General features: G+C 42.4%; 1 protein-coding gene across 1 annotated transcript in view; it reads right to left on the bottom strand.

Annotated features, from left to right (window-relative positions):
* NEDD1 (NEDD1 gamma-tubulin ring complex targeting factor) overlaps nucleotides 1–24,591 on the bottom strand; it is a 955,822-nt gene that overhangs the window by 824,609 nt on the left and 106,622 nt on the right. The window contains exon 2 of the mRNA XM_044087817.1: nucleotides 15,371–15,514. Coding sequence (XP_043943752.1) covers nucleotides 15,371–15,509 — 139 coding nt within the window. The 5' untranslated portion in view covers nucleotides 15,510–15,514. The remainder of the gene's footprint in view (nucleotides 1–15,370; nucleotides 15,515–24,591) is intronic.

Here is a 24,591-nt window from a genome sequence, read left to right as displayed (position 1 = left end):
CTCAGCTATAAAAATGGACGAAATCTATGCAATGAGACCATCTTATCTTACTGAGGATTTAGTCGGTGGTGAAATTTGGCCGCTTGGATCTCTGTTGCAGCTTTTCTGTTCAGACCATGAAAATACTACCAGAACAGCACAATAAATAGAGGGCTACAGAAGATAATTCCACAAATTCCAGAAAAAAGAAAGGGAATATCTACTGTACGACCCTCTATTTATTTGGACAGAACAGAGTGTGTTGGGGGAGGTGGAGGTGTTATGCAAGTGGTGGCTCGGAATGCAAAAATCCGATTGGCTGCCACCACTTGCTTAGCAAGAACTTTTCAAACGCTTTTTCCGAAAAAACTTCAATGTGACCTTAATGTTAAAACACACTGAATCGTAACTAGATATGATAAATTACATATTTAGTTATGATTTCAGAGTGTTTTACATTAAGGTAAACTAAAAATCAGCAGTACACTTTCTCTCGCTTGTGGAAGCACTCGGGGGTAACGGCTTGAAAATTGTATCTTCTCATGGCGCGCTCGGGCTTAAACACACAGGCGCCATGAGAAGGTACTCGGGGTTAATGAGTTAAAGTACTCTTTCATTTTTGTAATAGTTTCCCCAAAGGTAATATCCTCTGTTGGGGAATCTCTTTCAATAGAATCTTTGTCCGTAGAGTAATAGTCCACAGGTGAAGCAATTTGGAAAACATAGGAAATAGATTCCTCAAAAGAGGAGTTGGATTGCTCTGGTTCTTCTTCTTCTCCCTGAAGAGTAGTGGGTAAAGGAAGGGAGGCTGGCCTGGGGCTCAGCATAGGAATGTTGGTAAGTGCAGGGCCTGATGACCTAAGGGCCATAAAGGCCTGCATTAGTGAGTTGGTAAACGACTGCCAGTCTGGAGTTCCTTAAGGCATAGGGCTCAAGTGTTTAGTCTTTTGTTTTATCTTTACTGGTGTGGGCTTAGGGGTAGGTTTTGAGACAGAGACCTGGGCTGGAGCAGGAGAAGTCTCGATTGGCCGACCAAGTGTTGGTTCCCCCTCGAGGTTGGTTATGGCCTGCATCTGGATAAACTCTGCGGACGTGCTTTCCGTGGCTGCAGAAACTGCCTCTTCCAGAGGAACCGTCGAAGCTGACTGAGTAATCGGGTGTCCATCAGCCCCTAAATCGGCCGATGGCAGAGTGGCATTGGGAGAAGGCCTGGAAACCTTGGCCTTCTTCCTCGGTTGTTCGGCTTGGGTGGCCAACTCGGGATCCAGCCTGAGAGTGAGGCGTTTTAGTCTCTGATTTTTCCAAATACAAGTTTAAGTGCAGCCAGGGTCTTTGGCACGAAGGACTGACAAATGGGGCAGGCCTCATGGTTGTGCTCCTTTCCTAAGCAAAGCACACAACGGTTGTGAGAGTCTGTGTGGTTGCACCCGCAATTACATTTGCTCTTTTTCTCAAACATTGGCTAAAGGGGAATCTACAGCATCCAAACTCAAGCATACATAAGAGAAAAAATCCCCAACAGGGTACACATCTTTAGAAATCTTTAGTCGTAGGAGTGAAGCGGTCGAAGTAACGTCATCTGTGGCTGAAAGGTTTTGGGGTCTGTGCGTGCAGACGTCACATTTATGGCCCCTGGTTTATGGCCCTGTGTGTGATGTTCCATGCATCTATAGCAGCCAGGCTTAAGCTTTGGTATAAGAGCCGATGTCGGGTCACTGGAGGTAGGAAATCTCACAGTATGAATACTGCAACATAGGAATAGAAGGACATCGTCTGGAACGGATTTGTCTGTGGAAGTGGGGAAGAAGGGAGTAATATATCCCCTGGATGTTATGTCCTGCACCCATTTGTCATTTGCTATCTTTTGCCAGGTTTCATGGTGCAGAGACAATTGCCCCCCCCCCCCGGCTGCTTCTAGAGGCAAGCAATTGGGCACCCTTTCGGGAGCAGTGAAATGTCCTACCAAAGAAAGATTCTGTGGAGCCCTGATTCTGCGGGCCTCCGCTCCCGCGAGGGCAGTGTCTTCCATTATTGCTCCCCCCTCTGCCTATAGGGGAACTTTCACCCGGTGTGTCCTGGAAAGACCTTTGTGATTTTCTGAACCACATCTTCCCACTACTTCACTGACCTTTGGGAAAGGGTCTAGTAGGTGTGGAAAAACATACTCCAATGGCAGACAAGGTCTTGCCTTCCTGTTCACACCTGGTGAGCATTTCTTTTACTTTAGGCCCAAAAAGAGAAGAGCCATCAAAAGGGGCATTAATGATGGAAGACTTGAAGGGCTCCGTGAAATCTCAAAGGTGCATCCAGGCCTGCCTCCTAAGAGAAATACCTGAACCCACAGCCCTACTCATTCCATCTGCTGCATAAGATAGAAGTCTCATGCAACAGTCTATGACCGAATTGAGGGTGGTGAGCTAAGCAGTGACCATCTGCCGGCACGTCAGCTACAGCTCCTTACAGGGAGTCTAAAAGCTCCTTCAACATATCCTTCTGTTATCTGACAAAATGGGTCAAGTAGTTCAGCGACCATAAGGCAAAGGTTCCAGACGAAGATATGCACTTTCCAAACCTATCCATGGTCCTGGAATCCTTATTTGGAGAATGGATAGTGGAACTGGTAGATAGTTCCTTTTTAGTGGCCACTGCCATGACCATGGCAACTGCTACACATTTGGTTAAGAAGGGCTTGTTCTTAGGGGCAGTAATGTACTTATTTGGCCTCCTAGGTGTTAGCTCTATGAAGTCTGGGGTCTCTCAATCCTTCTGATAGATTAAATCCATAAACTCATCGGAAGGCGAGGTCATCCAAGAGGTTGAGAGGCGAGACCCGAAAGCCTTCAGGTACACTGACTCCTGAGCTGAAGGGGATGTGGGATGCCAGTCATCTCTCTGCTTTAAAATTTCCTGGATGTCTCCAAAAGAGACTTATTCAGGACGTGACCATGGGGACCCTTCCGCATCATTGAGGTCAGTGTTAGATGTAATAAGACTTCTCTAAGGAGTTGAGATGCTTCCTCTTGTAAGTTGTCTTCCGAGGGACCTCCTCAGTGGGGTAAGTCTGGGGAAGTTTCAGAAGAGAAGGGGTCCCTTATTGGACATCCTGAGGCCTGAGGCCTGGGGCCTCTGCGGTCCTGTGGAGTGGGTATATGAGAAGGCAAAGACACCTGGTGCAGAACTGGGAGGAAGATCAGAGACAGACTGTGTCCGAGACTGGAATGCAGTCAAAACTCTCCTCATAACCTCAAAGGCAGTCTGCACCTGCTCCAGAGAACACCCCAGAACTGACAAAAGGGTTGTTGGAGCCAAAGGAATCTCCAGAGCAGAAGACAGAAGCTCAGAGGCAGAGGTAGAACACTCGGGGGAGACATCGATCTGAAGAACCTATGGGTCCAGGATCCGAAACAGACAAGCTGGACATCGGAATCTTCTGGTTCCAAAACCAGGGGACAGATTGAAGGAGGTCCAGGATTTGAAACAAACAACCTGAACATCCGAATCTTCCAGTTCCAAAACGAGGGGACAGATCGGAGGAGGAGCAGGTGCCAATGAGGAGGACTTTGATCAGACTCCTTTGGGTTCAGATCCAGTAACAACTTGGCTAAGGCCGGTGTCTTTAGAAGCTTCTGCACTACCCTAACCATATCATCATCAAACTCCTGGCAGACCGCGTAGAATGGGTTGGAGACCTTTATTTATTCAAAAAAAGGAGGTGGAGCTAAGAAGGTATTGGTTCCAATGAGGGGGAACAACTCCAATATCTAAATTCAGTGGGAACCAAAGAGGTCAGAGCCAAAGGTTCCAGCTGCTCTGACTCTTGGATCTGGAAATGACTGTCTGCTCTGAGAGTTCTGTTGAGCAGACAGTCTAGGAGCTTTTTGCTTTGGCTCCAAGGAAGACTTTGGAGCAGGAAAAGCACGTTTTAGTGATTTGTCAGACTTAGAAGGGGTTGCTGACTCCAGAAAACCACCTCAGAGAAAGGAATTTTCAGGAGTCCCTTTAAAATAAGTTTATTTTTGTGCTTCATAAGTGCCCTTTGGTTAAAACCATGGCATATGGAGCCTGATTCTTGAAACCAAGAGGTTTCCCTTCTTGTTTCTGAGATATTTTTAATAACTGAGTAAATTAGAAACAAAAAACAAATTAGCAAACACACACACAGGACACACATGCTGGAAATGTCCTCTAACTTAAACGGACAGAAAAGTTGCAGAAAGATAGAAGCAGAAGAAATTTTTACCTCAAGCGGATGATAAACGAGAGAAATGGGACAATAATTAGAGGGGAAATATCCTCTAACTTAAACGGACGTTAGGAGACGTTCTTCTAACTTAAACAGGTGCTAATAGGGGAAAGCAAAGGTAATCAATACACTCTCCACAGGTGAAAAATATGGGTAAGGATATATAGAAAGGGCAGAAAAACTATATCAAACTAGTGTCTACCTGATAGCATAAAAGGTTACATTTAGAAGGATTTTAATAATAGAAAGAAAGCACTTAGCCCACAGCTTGCTTCAGAATCACGTCCTTCGCAGAGCGGCAAACGAGATCTGAGGAAGTTAGGGAGTTGTATTATGGGTATGGGAGAATACCCATTAGCTTTGTTAAAGGCCTCCGACATATCAGTGAGAATAAAGGTGAAACTGACATCACATCAAACGTTATGTACTTACCATAATGCTGGATCATTTTGATATTCACAAACAGCCTTCTCAACTAACAAAAACTGGATGCTCCAAAATCACCTCTCATTAAATGCTAACAAAACTAAAATCCTTCTATTCTCTCCTTCTAAGTCCTCCCCTATTGATAAAAACTCATTCCAAATAACTAGCCATAACAACTCCATTTTAGAGGTCGTTCCCTCCACCAAACTTCTTTGTGTAACCATTGATGAACACCTAAAATTTAATACTCATATCCAGCTAAACATAAAGAAAACCCACATAAAACTCAGCCTACTTTATAGAAACAACCACTTCCTCTCTCCTGCTACCAGACTAATTCTCACCACTACTTATCTCCTTCCCTCTCTACTGTATGGCGCCCCTCTGCTTACTAATTTACCCTCCTCACTATCCTCCAAACTAGAAGTATGTTACAATAAAATCTCCAGATTTGCTACCAAAGCCAAATCTTCCTCTCATCACTGTCCCTCCCTTCACTAATTAAACTGGCTTGAACTCCACAACCATCTTGACTTTCTCCAAATCATGACTGCCTATAGACTACTATTACAATCTACCAAGTGCCCTGCACTTTCCAGTATCCTCCAACCATATACTCCCCATAGAACACTTAGATCTACCCACCAAAACCTAATCACCATCAACAAACCCAAGCGTCCAGCTAGTCAACTTCTGCTTTTCTTCACCTTAGCCAAAAAATGGAATGCTCTTCCTCCACTCTTAGGACCTGCGATAACCTCGAAAACTTTAAAACTCTTCTTCATTCTCACCTTTACTCAAACAGGAAATGCAACTGTACTCTTCACCCTATACCTCTCAAGGTCTCCTCCACTTTTACTCCTGGCTAACCTTGCTCATTTGTATTATGTATAAATAACTATGCTGTAAAATCTAGCCTCAAGGCCATTTGCCTGTCTTTTACACCTAAACAAAATTGTAATTGTTTGTTTCTTTATGAATGCTACCTATTTGTCAGTAATGCAAAGTTTCTTAGTAATTATTCATGTAGCTATGTATTGTTGGAGCTTTTCTCCCCAGGCCTCCACTGAAAACAGGCTCCCTGAGCCCAGTGGACCTCCCCGGTCATCAAACTGGAATAAATAAATAAATAATAAATAAATAAATCTGTCAGATAGCAAATGCTGGTACCGAGACACTTGTAGGATCTGATCAGGCCTTCTGCTAGCGCTTCCACCCTCCTGCCGCTTTAAAACTTTCCTTCCATAATTCCTCTGCGCCCTAACAAACCTCATATTGAATTGCTAGCTAGTACAGATAGGACAAAGGAACGAGATGTCAATCTTAACTGGCAGAGTGGAAGAGCTTCAGGCTGATCTGCAAGATCCCCTGGAATGAGGTGAGGATTTGAAACGGGAAGGAGGGAGGGATGTCATAGACCGACTAGGATGAAAAGGATTCAACATTATGGTAAGTATATAACTTGCGTATCCTATTTCATCCATCCATCCAAACACACTTAAAATAGATTCCCAAGCTACTTGACTTCTCGGGTGGTATCACAATAGGATACCTCTCAGAAATGTAGCTCAGAAGGAAGCTCTAGACTGGGATACTGTACCCAGTTTATAATGCTTGGCAAAAGTATGCAATGTAGACCATGTTGCTGCAGCTCAAATCTCATCCACAGTAGAGTTTCTGAAAAATGCAATATAAACTAAGACAGATCTAGTGAAGAAAGCACTTTGCTTAGTTGGTAAAGATTGAATTCTGGAAAAATATGTGAGGGAGACACAGTCAAAAAGCCATCTAGCCAGTTATTTTGGAAACTTTCCTGCTCATCCTGTTCAGGGCAAAGGCTGTGTATAACTGAATATCTTTTCTAATTTTTTTGAGTTCTACAGAGGCAAAACCTGAGTTGTGCATGGACATCTCAGGGTGTAGAAGACAGTCTCCCTAGTTAGAATAATTATGGAAAAATACCAGAACATGGATTGACCAATTTATATTGCTCTCTTATGCACCTTTTGGAATGAAGGATAGGATGACTCTCACCATGACACAATCCTTGCGAAAGGCTAGGTATGGTGGAGCAGAAGAAAATGCACATAAAGCTGAAATCATCCTGGCTGATGCGATGGTAACCAAGCCAGATAACAGTAGATGTTTGAACGATTACTGCTGCAGTAGCCTTAGCTATGTGGGTCATATCCTGACAACTATGCAAGAGCCACACATCTTCCTGAGCTTCAGGGTACCCTCCATGCTCCTAAACTGACTGGTAGATCGAGGTGACTGACTAAAAACAAGTTTGGGCACCAAGTTCTTCAGAGATTTCCTGCCAACAGAGAGAGGGCGGATGAGCCCTGAAAGGGCAATGCTAGGAAGAACAACTGTACCCTGGCATAAACAACACACCAAAAGACAAGGGGGATGCAGAGAGGGAGCGGTACACAACAGTGATGATTTGAACATATACTGTTATGATGAGTTTAATTACAGCTGTACTATGTTCATCATATTGATCACTATTGCAGCAGCCTTAGTTATATGGGTAGATTATTCTAGCTTACTACATTAGGGAGGTGAATTGAGAAGAGTCCAGAAGCTCTTGAAGAATGGTCCTCGCAAAGCCTGATCTGGACCTAGAGGAAGAATTAAGCCTATAGCGTTTTGTAAATGTACATACAGAGGACCAAACTGGAATACTTCTAGAATCCAATCTTTTCCAAAAACCCATAGATGTAGCCAAGGCCCAGCTACTGTAGGTCACAATCCTGCCAAGAATAATTTTGTTACAGTAAGTATAACAAACGGTAATAGCCTTAGACAACCATTTGGAAATACTCTGTTTTGACACAGGTTGTCCCTTCTTTTTACTTTCACAAAAAACGAACAATTGATCTGAAGATCTAAAAGTGAGTTATGTCAAGATAGTATCAGAGTTGTCTGCAAACATCCAAAGTATGGCGTATCCTTTCTCCCTCATTTTTGGGTTCAGGAAAAATGGGGAGATGGATTGTTTGGCTTTAAACAAACTCAGGTATCACTTTGGGGATAAAAGGAGGATTAATTTTTCAAAGAAACCCTGTCCTTGTGGAAAACGAGATAGGGCTGACTCACCATAAGTGCTTGCAACTCAGACAACCTTTCTTGCAGAGGTCAGAGCAATCAGTAAAACTGTTTTTCATGTTAAGAACCACAGATTAGCTGGTTCAAATGGAGCCAGGGTTAGCATCTCTAATACAAAATTAGGATTCTGCAAGTTTTCTTGGTGGCCTCTTATGCAAAACCCCTTTCAAAAACATTTTAACAAGACTGCATTGAAAGAGGTGGATCCAAGAGCAGACATGCTGAAATGGCTTATAAATAAACCTTGACAGAGGAGTAAGAAATGCCATAACAAAGAAAATCATGCAAATACTGTAAAACTAGAAAACAACTGGGTCTGAATGGGTGCTGGTTATGTTGTTGGCACCAACTAAAAAAAAAATGCTTTTCTAGTAGCAGGCTTTCTTGCCTGCATTAGTACCTGCTGCAAGTCCTCAGTAAACAGGTGCCTTTAGGGAATTAAGACCCTACTCTCCCGGCAGTCTACTGAAGCTAACTGGTGTCAGGGTATATCAAAAACCCCTGTTCTTGTGTGACTAGATCCAGTCTGTAAGGTAGCTTGTGGTAATTACCCCTGGTCATTTCCTAAAGAAAGGAGAACCACAGTTGCCTAGGCCAGAAGGGAGTCACCACGATGATTTTGGGGGATTCCTTCTGAATCTTCAGAAGTACCCTGGATATCAGTGGAAAAAGTGGAAGAGCTTACAGGAACATTCCTGTCGACAGAAAAGAAAAGGCCCCTATCTTCTAGGCCTTCTTGCATGGAGTCCTGGAGCAGGATCTTGCCAGCTAATTGTTCAGACTGCAGACAAAGAGGTCTACTTGAACTACCTACAGATGGATCAAATCTCTGCTTGCTGATGTACCACATGACTGTGGTATTACCTGTAACAACTTGAGGGGTCCCATGAACCACAACTTGAAGTGGTCCTGGGGAAAAAAGATGATTCAGAGAGTTAAAAGCCTTGATCAGGGCACACATATCTGTTTATACTTATGGGCTTGCATGTGTCCTCGGTGTCCCCCACACCTTATACTTTTACCCCTCCTAAAACAACTCCCCAAGCAAAATCAGGTGTGTCTATGATGACTGACTGCTTCAGAAGGAGGGAGAAGGGGAAACCTATATTTAAGGATATCTGTTGTCTCCACCAAGTGATTTCACTTCTGACAAACCTCTGCACTGGGATCTGAAAAGATTAAAGGAGTATTGGTGCTGGGACCAAAGAGACTACAGATACCACTGTGTCTTCCTCATGTGGAGACTTGCCATGGGTTTCATGAGAATCACTGAAGCAGTGAGATGCAAAATCCTGAGGTACTCCCTCAGTGACCAAAGTCCAAGTGAAAAACTACAGAAATAGATCTGGATAGAGATCTACTTTTCCGCTGAGAAGAAAAGCTCTTTGAACTGTTCAGTCTAGCTGACATCCCAACAATACAATCCTGTGAGGAGTTAAGAAAGACTTCTGAATGCACTTCTGAAATCCCAGTGAGATCTCTTACCCAAGAGAAAGATTCCCGATACACTGAAAAAAAGACTGCGAAGAGAGAAGTAAGTCGCCTAACTATGGAAAAATGTGAATACCACACAGCCTGCAATGAGCTATAACTGGAGCTGGACACTTTGTGAACACTCACATTGCAGAGGATAATCCAAAGGGTAAGGCAAAGACCTGATAAGGAGTCCAAGACAAACAAAACCTTAAGAAACACCTGAAGTCTAGATGAATAATAATGTGAGAAGCTTCTTTTAAATCTAACGTTATAAGGAAACTTGAATGACGAAGAAGTAACAACTTGTGAAGTGATATCATTTGGAATTTGGGCATTATCACAAACAAGTTTAGGAAAGAAAGATCCAGAACTAGTTTAAAAAACATTTTCTTTCCTTGGCACTAAAAACATCCTTGAATAAAACCCCTTTCCCACATGGGAAGGGGGAACAGGTTCTAGCACTCCTTGGGATAGCATGCAATAAATGTCAGGAGGAAACAAAGAGATTGGTCTAGAGAATGAAGAATTACCCCTGGACCCCCCCCCCCCCCCAATGCCATCTGCAACCTTGAAGAATGATCTTCAGAATCCATTTTGCACTTTGGCAACAGTTAGGTACAGGCAAGTGGAGATTCAGACTTTCTGGAAGAAAAAAAACTGCCAGGTTGGGAAGTAGGGAATAAAGCCTCTTGAAATAGTCATTCTGACTTACTAGACTGTCATTGGCTTTAGGAATTTTTTGGAACCCTCTCGCCGCTTTATTTTTCTGTATTTTGTTTCTTACCAAAACTGCATGAGGAGTTAAGAATCCCTTGGAAAATGTGGAAAATGAGGGCTGAAAAATCTTACAGATTCCCTGTTATCAGCTTACTCACTTTCATCACACTTTCTGATCATCTCTGCAGCAGAGGAGCCAAAACTAAATCCCTATCTAAAGGAGAATTTAAAATCTTATTTTGCCATCTGGTAGATCCCAAGAATGCAGTCATGCAGACCTTCTTCAAAACAGTACCACTGGCCACAGCCCTTGAAGTATCAAGAGAGTCCTACACACACCGTAAACAATGAATAGTGACTTGAATAATAAAATAAATTAATTTAAAGCAGATTTTTCCTCACAAGAAGAAACTGTAGGAAAAAAAATGTTTCAAACTTTAACAATTGTCAGAACAAACCTTAACATGGGCCTGACAAGTCAAAATTTGAAAATTCAAATTTGTAGAAGCATACTCTTTTTTTTTTCCCCCATACTTACTGATAATCTTACCATTCTTACCAGAAATACTAGTATTGGAATGAACTAAGTGTTAAGCAGCTGAAGAATTAGCTATAGCTGCTAGATCAAGTTTGAGAAGAGTGCGTAAAAATGTAAAAGATTTAGGAACTTAAACGTCCTATCTGCCTTTTTAGGGGCAGCAGGAAAACTGCAAGTAGTAACAAGCACATTCTCCAAAGCTGACAGAAATGGAGGAATGGGTGAAGGTTCTGGACATTCCTTCTATTGCAGCTCATGCTGTTTTCTGAAGGACTAACAATCCTCATTGTTCTCTCACTGAAAACACTGGCACAGTCCATAAATAGTCTCAGACCAAGAGACCCCAACAGGCTGAGACAAAAACTGAGCTCTACTTAGAGTCTGAGCCAGAAATCTGAGAAAACCCTGCACAGCAAAGCAACAGCACAAGCCGACTGTCAAGCTTCAAAAGCCTCAGAGGAGCAGTAAAGCTCTGCAGGGCTTGGCACCCAAACTTGTCTTTAAGTCACCTCAGCTCTAGCTGCCAGACAGTTTGGGTGTGTGAAAGATATCCCGAAGCTTTGGAAGCTGGCTGGCTGTTGTACCCTTGGCAGGATATAACCCATATGGCTAAGGCAACACAATGAACCATCAAGGTTTTCAAAGACAGAAGTTTTAGGCCTGCAGAACAGGCTGACTCAAAGGGGATTTCAGTGTCTCTAGTACAAAACTGAAGGTCTGAGGGAATAAGATCTTTTAATGGAGGACACAAAAACAGAATCCCTTTCAGAAAGATCTTATAGAGTTTCAATGAAACTGGTTGGTTGTGAAAACCATTATGAACATCTGAAATGGATGCTAGATGTACTTTATTCGTAGGGTAACTTGAACTAGCCTCAAGTGATCTGAAAGGAATTGTAAAACCTCTAGAATGGAGTTGTGAGAATGTGTCTAGACCTTGTCCTGTAAACTATATGGAAATTTGCTTCCATGTGCTCTTGTAAGGTTTTATGAGTGGCTGTTTCCAGGAAGCAGACAAGATGTGGAATATGTTCTGGGATAAGGACTGATTTGGTCCATCATGGGAATTACTGTTCTTCAAGTCCTGGTGATGCTGACCAAACTTGTGACATAAAAATTCCATGAGGGGACAGTAAACACCGGGGCTTCTACTAAGTGATGCCTGAGCAAGGGGAACCAAAATTGCCTTGGCAAGAATGCAGCAATGAACATTACTATGACTTTGCACACTGTAGCTTTCTGAAGAAATCTGAAAGTTAGTAAATGGAAGGGAAGACATAGAGAGGTCAGGACGGGGCCAGTGACAGACTACAGGATCCATTGCTGACTGTCCCTTTTGAGTTATTGAAGTGATTGCTAAGCCTGTCCACTAGACGGCTGGCTTTCCACAATGTGCATTTTAAACAGAGAGTGAAGAAAAGCGATTGCTCACTGCCATGCTCTCATGGCCTCTCTGCAAAGGTGGCAGGACGCAATTCCTCCTTGTTTACTGACGTATCATACTACAGACAAGTTCTCTTTCTGAACAGCTACCACTCCAGGAGGAAGGAGGCCATGAAATTCCTACTACACAAGAGCAACTACCCTCATCTCCAGGATGCTGATGTGTAGATAGACTCAGACAGAAGACAATGTCCCTTGGACCATCCTCCCTCAAAATGTTCCCCCACTCAGAGAAGCATTAATGGTTACTGTTGCCAAGGAGGTGGTAACACAAAGGATCATCCTACAGAGACCGTTGGGGATGTTACCTTAGATGAAGTCTGCAGAGCTAGATTATGTGTACTGATACAGATGACAGATCTGAAAGTATAGACCACTAAACATTGAGTATTCATTGCAGTTTCCTAATGTAAAAGCATAAGGGAGTAACTGTGATTATAAAAACATTATCAAAATTAGGACTCCAACAACCAAAGATTAGTGGAGTGTGTTTTTGTAAAAGTGTCTGGGTAGCAGCTAATGGACTGGATTTCTGCTTCGAGGGAATCCAACCATGCAAGTTTGCATGTGTGTGCCCATATGGCAAACATTAAAAGAAAATGCCTAAGTAGGCTGTAGACGTGATTTTTTTAAGGTTTACAGAAATATCTAAGGACAGTGAGAGATGTAGCAAGAGATTGCTGGTTGACAGTACAGACTATCTGGTTGTCGCAGCAGGCAGCCAATCATTTAAGTATGAGAAAACTCATATCACTTCGAGTCACGGATGGGATGTGACCACTGCGATGTACTTGATGAACACCAGACAGACTGTGGTAAGGCCAAAGGGAAGAGCCCTGAATTAAAAAAGATTAGCTCCTAACTAGAAGCAAAGAAACTTCCCAGATGCCATAGCAATTTTGATGTGGAGGCAGATATCCTGGAAGTCTATCACATTCAGTTGCTTGCTTTGAGGCAAGGCAAAACAATTTGCAATGCAAGCATTCTGAATGGTGTCTTCTGACAAAATAATTTAGGCTACTTAGATCTAGATTTCGCCTCAGGTCAGTGTTTTTTTTTTTTTTTTTTTTGGAACTAAAATGAATCTGGAAAAGATTCCAGATCTGCTGTGGCCTAGCAGAACCTCTTGGGGGGTCTCTTTTTTTTCTATGAGCTCAAGTACTACTATTTTTGCTGCTTTGAGAAGATGGATGTAATGCTGAAAGTGCCTATAACTGAGGGGGTGGTTGTTGGGAAAAGGGAATGGCATAGCCTCTGGACATTATTTAACATATTTATTTATTTATTCCAGTTTGGTGACCGGGGAGGTCCTCTGGACTCGAGAGTCCGTTTTCAGTGGAGGCCCGGGGAGAAAAGCTCCAGATAACAAGTTACAAATAATGTTTACATTGTTAAGCTGCGAAGGTTCGCATAAGTTACATAACATACATACTTTTTCACATTGCTAAGTTACTTATCAAGTTGAAATAACAAAAGAAAGATTCTTTTACATTGCATACAGTATGTAGTTGTAAAAAAGTTTTATAGCAGGACAGGTGGTAGATAGAGAAGGAATCCAATACTAAGTAGTTACAAAGATTACAAGTAGTTATGAAAAAGAGAAAGAAAGACATAAGAGTGAGCGGCTGGGAGGAAATTGGTTATAACTTATAGTAAGAATATGAGAGAGAGGTTTGAAGAGAAAGGAGTTTATCTAGGAGAGAAGGAAGGGGGGAGGTTGGGAGGTATGGTGTGAGGAGTGCAGTTACATGTTCTGTGAAGAAGCAGGTTGGAGTGTAGTAGTCTTTTGAAGGTGTTTAGGTTGTCACAAGCTCTCAGAGTGGAGGGCAGAGGATTCCATTTTTTAGCTAGGGTGAAGGAGAGTAGAAGCTGACCAGCAGGACACTTTGGTTTGTAGATGGAGATGAGGTTTTGGTGAGTGGATCTAAGGGGTCTTGGAGGGCTATAAGGTTGGAGGATATTAGATAAAGCAGGACAGCTGGTGGGTTGATATAGTAATTTGTGGGCTGAGACTAATTGGAGGAAGTCTAGTTGATTGGGGAGTTCTAGCCAGTTTATAGTTAGTAGGGAGGAGAAGTGGTGGGAGGAGGCTTTAGCATCAGTGGCAAATCTGGAGATTTTGTTGTAGCATATTTCTAGTCTGGAGGTAAGGGTGGAAGATAGATTAGTAAGCAGAGGAGCGCCATAAAGAAGGGATGGGAGAAGGTAAGTTGTGGCTAGGGTCAGTCTAGTAGAGGGAGAGAGGAAATGATAAAAACATCTTGAAAGTCAGTACTTGCAGCATTTTAATATTTCACATAGCTGCCAAAGGTACAACAATGAAATAGGCAGCACTGGTAAAGATATTACAAGACAGCAATATTAAAAGAAACCATTTGAAATGTCAGGATCCCCTAGAGCCAAGTCCCGAAACACAGAGACTGACGTGCAAAAAACAGACTTGCACATACCAAGTCTGTGGTGGCCAGTCCTCTGAATATTCCCTTTTCTCCGAGGTATGACAATTTTGGAGTTGGCATATATAAGTTGGGGGAGGGGGGTTGCCCCCTGCAAAAAAAAAAAAAAAATGTTTAAATCATAACACTACCTTTGAGATTTGCTCTTCTCCTGCAGATTCAGCCTTTTATTTATTTATTTTTTTTGACATGTTGCACTCTGTTACATGTGATGACTTTTCAATAGGGAGCCATACTAAAATGAAGGTGTTTAAGGTCAGGTTATCTCAGTCTGACATATGTAGGCAAATGCCTACAAAACATTCTTCAAGAAAAGCAGTCCAGGGTGAGAGAAATAAAACAGTACGAGTTAAACCTGTGTGCTGTCCAAGCATCTTGGCCAGCACGGCAAAAAACTGAATTTCAGCTGGATAACGTATGCACAAGGAGAGTAAATGCTGAAGGGATATAGGTGTGGCCCAACCATACAGCAGTACCTAAAATGATCAGTTTGCAAATCAGTGGTCCAGTTAAAAAAATGAGGTGTCACATAATAATGGGCAGCCACGCAATTCTTCTCTCAAAGGGGAAACAATGATTTTCGCTAACAGGGAGGCAAGTGAAAAACCTACAAATCTCGTTAAATGGCACTTGTTAATGCTAGCAACGAACCCATTTACAATAACTAGGAGGATGCCTGCCAGTCATCCAAGTTCACATTCTATACATTTAACAGCACCTGGAAATTAGTTTAAATGTCTCTGCTTAATTATCATTTTAATGCATAATATTTCTCACCAAAAATCAAGGCTGAACATTATGTAAAAGAAGCAATAGTCTGAAAATCCAAAACCAAGCTGCCAAATATTAGGATGTTGCTCCTCAAGCTGTAATAACACCACACTGATAAATGTATTTTGCAACTCAACTTCAACATAACTTCTGTACAGCCAAAGATTAAATCTCAGCACTGTGGCCCCAATGATTATTGTTAAAGGATATTATTACTGGTCCAGCAAACTGAACTGACTGGAGCCGTTACTGAATGGGGATTGAATTGTTCCACCACAGTTAAACCAGATGAATCCCAGATCTTGATATCATCTCCAGCGGAGGCTAATCGGATACTTTCCTGCATCATTTTACCTGCAAATGAAAAAAATTTCTTTTAAACGCAAACAATATTTTCCAGTAGCAAATTACTCCAACAGAAAAATATTAAAAGAAACGTTTTATATTTCTTTGTACTCTGTTGGTCAGGCAAAATACCAGTAAAAGCTGAAAGCAAAGGAGGCATTCACCACAGCAATGTAAAATGGAGCTACAATAGAAAATGTATTTACCTATTCAATCCCAACAGGTAGAGGAATGGATCCAAAACTGACCTTTTTCAGTTACAAACCAAAGAAAATGCATAGAATACTTATAAAGGTATAGCAATGCAATAACTTCGCAGAAAAGTTTAAAGCCAAGAAATTCTGGATTATTTAAGCTATGATGGGTCAGTATAAAAATCACACTTGCCATTTCTAAGCAAGCATGATTTCAGTTTGGCATAGACAGCGCTGCAACGTGGCATAAAACTAATTCAGTACAATACAACTCACCATTGCTCATAAAATATTTTACCAACCTAATAATACTCTAATACTTGCTAACCTCATTACCCCTTATAATAATCTGAATTCCCTACGCTCTTCAAGTAAACTACTTGCTAGCATAAGTAAGTCAAATAACTTGTCAGGCGACATCCTATTCTCCAATACTACTGGGAAACACTGGAACCTTCTACCTACCAATCTAACTCTACTACCTTCACTGTCACTCTAAGCAAAAACTCAAAATTCACCTAAAATCCCACTGGTTATGTCCCTGCACTAACCCTGATTAATCTACCACCTTTCCTATGTTTTATCTTCATACTGCCTATGGATACACAATCATACTCTACATACCCCACTGTATGCTAAAAACTGGTCATTGTAAAACTTATATAACCACAAGTGTTTGTGTTAACTAACAATGAACTTTAGTGTATCTCTCTTATCAAACGATCACATGACTGTTATATTACTTTATACTCACCTGCTTAGTATTGTACTTTTGAAAATCTTTCTTTTTATTCTAAATACCTCTTTTTATTCTAAATACCTCTTACTTTATTTGTTATTCAATTGTATATTACATTTTGTGCTATGTTGGAGCTTTTCTCCCCGGGCCTCTACTGAAAATGGAAATATATCCAGTTAGACTAGCCCGGTCAACAAATGTAAAATAAAAGAATAAAATAAATAAAATACTTCATTTCATTACAACAAACTACAGACAGGAAAGGCCTTATCATGAGTAGATAATCTGCAAAGATAAGGCAACATATAGATTGAGAGATGAAGGCAAAACAATAGAATATGGAATGTGCTGGTCACAGGCAGGCATTTGCCAGACGTTGGAACTACAGCTGACCAGTTATAATTTACAGCAGAAAGGAAAAGCTGTAGAAGAATGGTGAACCAGTACAAGCATCACTCAGCACAGAAAAGTGAATAATGGCCAAAAATGGCAGCACCTCAGTGTTGCACCAATAACAAACACATCACAATGAGATGATGCTGAAAAAAATCTCAAATTGTATTCCATAACAGTTGGGTAATAACTACAATAAAACATTTGATACAATAAAGCAAACCAGTTTCTGTTACTAAGACATAGGCAGCAGTGCTAGCCAGTATATGGCATCACTTCTTCTATCAAAACTACATCACTCTTGTCTCTTATTCAAGACTTCGACAGGTGTGCAATTGTGAGTAACTAGCTTTGAGAAAAAAAAAGGAAAGAAAATTAAAATGTAATTATGTCAGTTCTGCTTAAATATTTAAATGCACTTACTGTGACCTGAGTGAAGATACATTGTACTTTCATGCTCTGTTCAATCCAATTGCATTTTTTCAGTTTGTTCTGGGACTCGTCTAAAATTTTAATTAGCAGTTGTAGGAAGATTGTGTTTCTGCATTATTCAGCTCTACTTCCACAAGTACTGTAAGATATAGAGAAGCTCCTCCAACCATGCTGAACAAGAATATAACTGTTAGTTGTTTATCTGGAGCCAAGATTCTCCAAATCATGCATGCACTGTCAATATGACACAAGTACCAGTATGATTCCATCATCGTCCATGTAGTTGTAAATCACCTGAGATGTACCTCCCTGGATTACATGGAGCTTTCAGACTGTGTCTCAGGCTGGTATGAGCCTGGCACTGAGCAGCATATTACCATCACTGACAATGATGCCACAATATGAGTAAAAATGATTGATTTCAACAACTGGCAGTCTTTGTAGTGTCATTCTAATGGGATCCAATATTTGTCAGCTTGGGAGGACATGGTCAATAGACCATGTTACATTGCCAAGGATGGTCGGCACCTTTCCTTAATAGGCTTTCGAATACTGGCTAATGCTTTGTCCATCTTTATAGTGTCTTTTTAAGCAATGCCAAACAGATTAATCTAGAAATATAGGAAAATCAACTCAACAGAACCTCAAGGTGATACTGTTCAATATCAGGAGCCCAAATGAAAACTACCCTTTCTCCAAGCCCTCCTCACACTCAAGAATATAGACATCTGTGCAGACACCGAGACAGTTTAAAGCGGCAAAGAGTATCCCAGCAGTGCAAGGTTTCAATGCCTTCCACAGTTGTAGACCAGCAGCTGCACAGACAAAGGCTAAAGGTGGAGGTGTCTCAATATAAATCAATATCAAGCGTACTTCTAAGCTAAACAGGATGATAACCACAGACAAAATAGCATACCCTATACTAGCCAACTCTATGTCACCCTCTGTGTCCCAAAAGCTCACAATGCACACTTCGACCTACTGGAGACACTTACTATGCAACTTAACACCCTACGTATGGCAGACTTCAATTACCCCTCTATACATTATGAATCCTACATGGCCTCAAATCTTCAAGCACAGAGATTCTTGACTTTGTAAATACAAACACCCTTGATCAAATAGTGAATACGCTCACTAGAAGCTCCAAAATGCTGGACCACATACTCACAAATATGGGAGAATGCTGCACCCCCCCCCCCCAATGTCTCATCCTCCCTGGTAAGGTCTGACCACTAAGCTGTCTCCTTCAAAATCAAAATCAATTCTGTAACCCCATTAAATCCAGGAACAGGAATTATTCCAAGGCAAATTACCTATTAGTAAGTGACGGACAGTCAAAATTAAATGCCCCTCCAAACCTCAAGAACACAACAGCCTATGCTGAACTGCTCTCCGAAACTCTGTACAACCATTGTCCATGGCTGCACAGAGGCTACTGCACCTACCATAATTAAGACCAGAACTAGCTCCAAGAACAAACTGCCCTACTGGCATGCTAAATTAAGCAGGATATACAACAAAAGGGAAAAAAAATATGGCAAAAATCAGGAACGGGTAATTCCCATAAAGATAAAAACTCTATCATCAAAGTAAACAGGCAACCAAGAGGGCTAAATGGGTCAAGCAAAGCTATTTTTGAGGTTAAAATATCCGCCCAGGTGAAAAGATAACCATAAAGCCACATATATCTGTCAGAAAAGTACAGTTTTGTACCTACCATAAATGTAGATGTTCGAAGATCCACATTGCTGCAGTCCTTACACTTGGGTAGTCCGCTGTCCTCGGTCGGCCCGAATATCAAAGTATAAGGCTGACGTCGGTCAAGGCGCATTTGACTGACATCAGGACGTCAGGGTACAAATGCGCATGACCGACGTCATATCCTCAGTCTTTTCTTGCCCCAGATCTCAGAAGACCCTAAAAATAAAGGTCAAAACCAAAAGACAGCAAACAAACATCCAAGCACCCTTGCCCTAATAATATGTACAAAATATACACTATATACACAATATGTACAACTCAACCCACACAACCACCTCTAACTACAGAGGGGAAGGAGGGAGGTAATTGGACTGCAGCAATGTGGATCTTGAACATCTACATTTATGGTAGGTACAAAACTGTACTATGTTCTTCATCTCACATTGCTGCAGTCCTTACACTTGGGTAGAATCCCAAAGCAGAGGTATGGGAGGATGGCCAAACTATAAGGAAGCAGGAGCTGCCAAAATGCCCTGCAAAACAGCAGTGGCAAAACCAGCCCTGGATTTAGAGTAAAGTGGCAGGTGATAATGCCTAGAGAAAGTATGCACTGAACTCCAAGTAGCTGCCTCCAAAATATCCTTGGTTGCCACCCCCCTCAAAAAAGCTGTCCAAGTGGCAGTAGCTCTAGTGGAATGAGGCCTAATCCCGGCTGGAATCTCCTTGCCATGATGGGAATAACAGAAAGCAATGCAAAACCCAATCCACTTAGAAATAGTTTGTTTTGACACAGGCTTGCCCTGAGAACTCAAAGCAAAAGAAACAAATAACTGCTGAGACTGCCTGAACCCTTTAGTTCTGTCCAAATAATATCGCAACTGCCTGTGTACATCTAAAGTGTGCAAAATCTTTTCCCCTTTATTTTGGGGATTTGCATAAAAGTAGGCAAATGAATAGTTTGGTTTAAAGCCACACTAGAAACCACTTTAGGCATAAAGGAAGGATTAGTACGTAAAGATACCCTATCCTTATGGAAAATTAAGAAAGGCTCAACCGCCATAAGGGCCTGCAATTCAGAAACCCTTCTTGCAGAGGTAATTGCCAACAAAAAAGCAGTCTTCCATGATAAATATTTCAACTCAGAAGTAGCTGCAGGCTCAAAAGGTTGTAGAGTGAGTTTCTCCAACACAAAATTGAGATCCCAAGCAGGAGTAGGAGCTCTTCGTGGGGGTCTTATATTCTTTGCCCCTCTAAGAAATTGCTTGAACAAAGGATGAGAAAACAATGGTGGGTCACAATCATAGTGAGCGAAATTGCTGCAGCATGAACCTTAATAGAAGAGAAAGACAAACCTTTGTCCAGTAACTCAGTAAGATATTGAAGAGCCACACTCAAATTAGGCTCAGAAACATCAAAATCTTGCTGCACTCCAAAATAAAAATCTCTTCCATTTATCTGCGTACACTTTCCTTGTACTAGGCCTTCTAGCTTCCAAAATCACATTCAAAACTTGTTGTGGAAGTTGAGACCCTCTATGGTTCAAAACAGAATATGCCAGGCTGTTAGGTGAAGAGAGTGAAGTTTGACATTCAGCAAATGGCTGTCCTCCTGTGACAACAGGTGTGGAATCAAGGCAAAGGCCATGGAGGCTTCCGTACCAGACTTCTCAGTAATGGGTACCAGTGCTGTCGAGGCCAATCTGGAGCTATTAAAATCATCCTTGGCTTGTCCTGTCTGACCTTTAGAAGTACCTTTGGGAGGAGAGGCAGAGGTGGAAAGGCATACACATGAAGATTGCTCCAATTGAAAGAAAGAGCATCCACTTTCCAAGCTGTGGGATGAAACCTTTTTGTGCAAAACTTTGCCAGCTGATGGTTTAGTGGAGAAGCGAACAGATCTATGTCTGGAGTTCCCCATGACACTGTCAATTTCTGAAACACATGAGGATCCAATTTCCACTCGTGGGGATCCATAATTCGTCTGCTCAACACATCTGTGCTCCTGGCAGAAACCTTGCCTGAAGATTGAGCTGTAAACTGAGAGCAGTCTCCCACAAAATCATTGCTTGCCTGCATAGAGGATAAGAATGTGTTCCCCCTTGCTTGTTGATGTACCACATGACAGTTGTGTTGTCTGTTAGAATCAACACCTGCCCTGGAAGTAGTAAATCCTTGAAAGCTATTAATGCAAACTGGACTGCTAACATCTCCTTCAGGTTGATATGTAGATGTTGTAGTCTGGCAGGCCACTTGTCTTGTATCCACTTTCCATTTAGATGAGCTCCCCAAGCTTTGTCTGAGGCATCTGTCGTTAAAATCTGACTCGCCTCTGGCCGGGTCACAGAGAGTCCCTTGTTTAGGTGACATTCCTGAGCCCACCACAAAAATTCCTTTTGAATGCAAGGTATTATTTGAATGACAGTGTCTAGATCCTGGCAGTGCTGTGTCCATACATTTTGAGATACCATTGCAGCTTCCTCATATGCAGTTTGGCATTGGGAAGCACCAGAATACAAGATGCCATGAACCCTAAGGCTTGAAGGACTGTCCTTGCAGTCAGCCCGGACTGATGAGATAGCTGATGGAAGTAAAGGGATAGACTCTTTTGTTTGTCCGGGGTTAAAAGGCCATCTGGGATGCTGTATTCAGTCTCACACCCAGAAAGCACATGTCTTGAGAGGGTACTAGACTGGACTTTATTTCGTTCACAGAATACCCCAGGCATCTTAGCACTGCTATCACAAATTCCAAATGACGAAGAAGCTCTTCCCTTCCTTGAGCCAGAATCAGGCAGTCGTCCAAATAAGGATAGATCTGTATTCCTTTTAGCCTGAAGAAAGCTATCACTGGAGCCAGAACTTTCGTGAACACTCTGGGCGCAGTAGATAAGCCAAAGGGCAATGCAGAGAACTGATAGTGAGAAGTCCCAGTTCGAAAACGCAGATACTTCCTGCAACTTAGTCTGACAGGAACATGAAGGTAAGCCTCCTTGAGATCCAAAGTTACCATCCAATGATCTTTGCCCAGCAGAGGTAAAAGCTGCTGTAATGTCAACATTTTGAACTTGGGAATGTCCAGATAAGTGTTGAGGGTAGATAAATCCAAAATTGGTCTCCACGTGTTCCCCTTCTTTGGTACTAGGAAAAGGCGAGAATAAAATCCTAGGCCCACTTCTGGCATAGGGACCGGCTGTATGGCCCCTATTTGGAGTAACAGAGAAACTTGCTTGTGAGCCTCTATTCTTTGTTCAGGAGGAACGTCTGGCATGCCTTTGAAAGGAGGCAAGGTATGGAAATAAAACCTGTAACCGTGGTGTATGATATCCAATACCCATCTGTCTTGGGTAATTAAACTCCAATTTTCTTTGAAAAGTGCCAACCTTCCTCCCAAAGGTGCTGCCAGATGAGAAGGCTCTGGCAGCTGAAAAGGTAGGTCATTGGGTCTGTTTACGAAAGGACTGACCCCTGCCCTCACGGGAAGACTGTGCAGGAGAACTCCCTGTTCTAGGCCTGAAAGAGCCCTGAGCTCTAGCCCTACCACGTCTAGATCTACCCCTAGACTGGGAATCATAAGAAGGATACGTCCACCCCTTAGTAGGCCAATTTCTACTAAACTTTGGAGGCTGGACCTGCAAAAAAATCTTTAACAGTCTGCATAGACTTAGCCTTGTCTTCCATTTTCTTTAAAACTGCCTCAACAGGAGGACCAAACAACACGTCAGATTGTAAAGGAGCATCTAAAATCCTTGTTTTAACATGTTCAGATAAATTTTGATCCCTCAGCCAGGCGTGCCTGCGAAGAACTGACCCAGTGGCAGCCACCCTAGAAGAGGCCTGTACAGCATCAAAACCACATTGCAAAGAATGCTTACCCACCTGTTCAGAAACATGTACTAAATCTTGCAACTCTTTACAATCAATACCTTCTGCCAGAGCATCAACCTTAGACTTCAATTGTGAAAGGAGATAGTTTTGGTATTTCAACATGTGAAACTGGCAATTCAACGCCCTCATAGCAAGAGTGGAAGAAGTATAAACTTTCTTTCCCCATCTATCCAAGGCCCTGGCCTCTTTGTCTGCAGGAACCGGATTCTTTACAACAGAAGCCTTAACACCTTTAGGCCCCTGGCTAACAGTTTCTGGGTCTGCCCTAGGACTCTTAAAAGAAACTTATGAGCTTCAGGCACCCTGTAATACCTATCCGGTTTAACAGGAGCAGGAGGCAAAGAATCAGGATTAAGAGAAGCCTCTGTAAAACATCTTCCACTACATCCAAAACAGGAGGTATAGCCAAAGGCCTATGCTGGGGTAAAACAAAATTCCCTAAGCCTTTTCCTGGAATCAGAGAAGTCCTGACCTTCCCACTTAAAATGCTCCCTCATGGAATGAAGAGTTTCTGAAAAGAAAAATCCTCAGGAGGAGAAGCAGAAGGAGTAGAATCATCCACATCAGAATCAGAATAAGGAGAGTACTCCTGCAAGTCTTCAGCCGAAGACTCTGAAACATCTGAAGCCTGCTCAAAACTCCCTAACTCAGGCTCCACCCTAGGTCTCTTATCAGGAGGGGGCATAGAACCCCTAATCAAAGTAATCAAATCTTCTGCCATTTTAAGCATATGCTTCTTGGGCACAGTCCCTGAAGAACTAGGGGTAACACCAACTGAAGCTAAACCTGGCCTGCCCCTGGGAGAAGCCTTGGAAACAGAAGGAGAGGGCCTAACCACCCTAGGCAGGGAGGGGAGAATAGTAACCTGAGAAGCCCCATCAGCCTGGCCTGCCTCCTGAGAGGCCACATCCTGCAACAACAAAGTCTCTCCCTGGGAACCCAAAGAAACCTCCGGTGGAACCACCGGCTCCACCGACACCTCTAAAGAACCGACGTCCGGTACTGACGGTTCCTCTAGCCTAGGTTTAACAGCTTTGTCCTTGCGCTTCTTCGAAGAAGCGGGCGGAGCATCCGACGGCATTTTATAATTGCACCGCTTCCCGAAGACTAACCTGGCACAATCTAATCTCCTCTTGATAGTGCGCTTATTGAATCTAGCACAAGAGCGACACCCAACAACGTCGTGCTCAGGCCCTAAACAAGGAATACACAAAGTATGGTAGTCTCTATGCGGTATCTGTTTCCCACAAGAAATACAATTATTCACTTTTTCTGACATCCGGTAAACCACTGAGGCAAGAAAAAACTAAAATATTCCCCAACGGGGTACTTAGCCAACTTTGATTCGGTCTGAAACTCCGAAATCGAACAATTTCAGAACGCCAACCGGCACTTGCAACGCTGCTTCTGCATCGGACCATGCGGCAAAAAAGACTGAGGATATGACGTCGGTCATGCGCATTTGTACCCTGACGTCCTGATGTCAGTCAAATGCGCCTTGACCGACGTCAGCCTTATACTTTGATATTCGGGCCGACCGAGGACAGCGGACTACCCAAGTGTAAGGACTGCAGCAATGTGAGATGAAGAACATCCTCACAAGTAGCACACAGCAATGTGCTAACTGGTGGTTAATGCTGCCACATTCACAGAGCTTGGTGACATAGCAAAGCAGGTAACTGGGTGTAAGTGGGTGAATTCAGTTCCAACTGCACCCTCCTCTCACCCCAAACCACCCCCC

The sequence above is a fragment of the Protopterus annectens genome, chromosome 11.part0 (assembly GCF_019279795.1).
Source record: "Protopterus annectens isolate FY-2018-M chromosome 11.part0, PAN1.0, whole genome shotgun sequence".
In the NCBI taxonomy this organism is placed as follows: domain Eukaryota; kingdom Metazoa; phylum Chordata; order Ceratodontiformes; family Protopteridae; genus Protopterus; species Protopterus annectens.
This window is presented reverse-complemented; position numbering and strand designations above follow the sequence as displayed.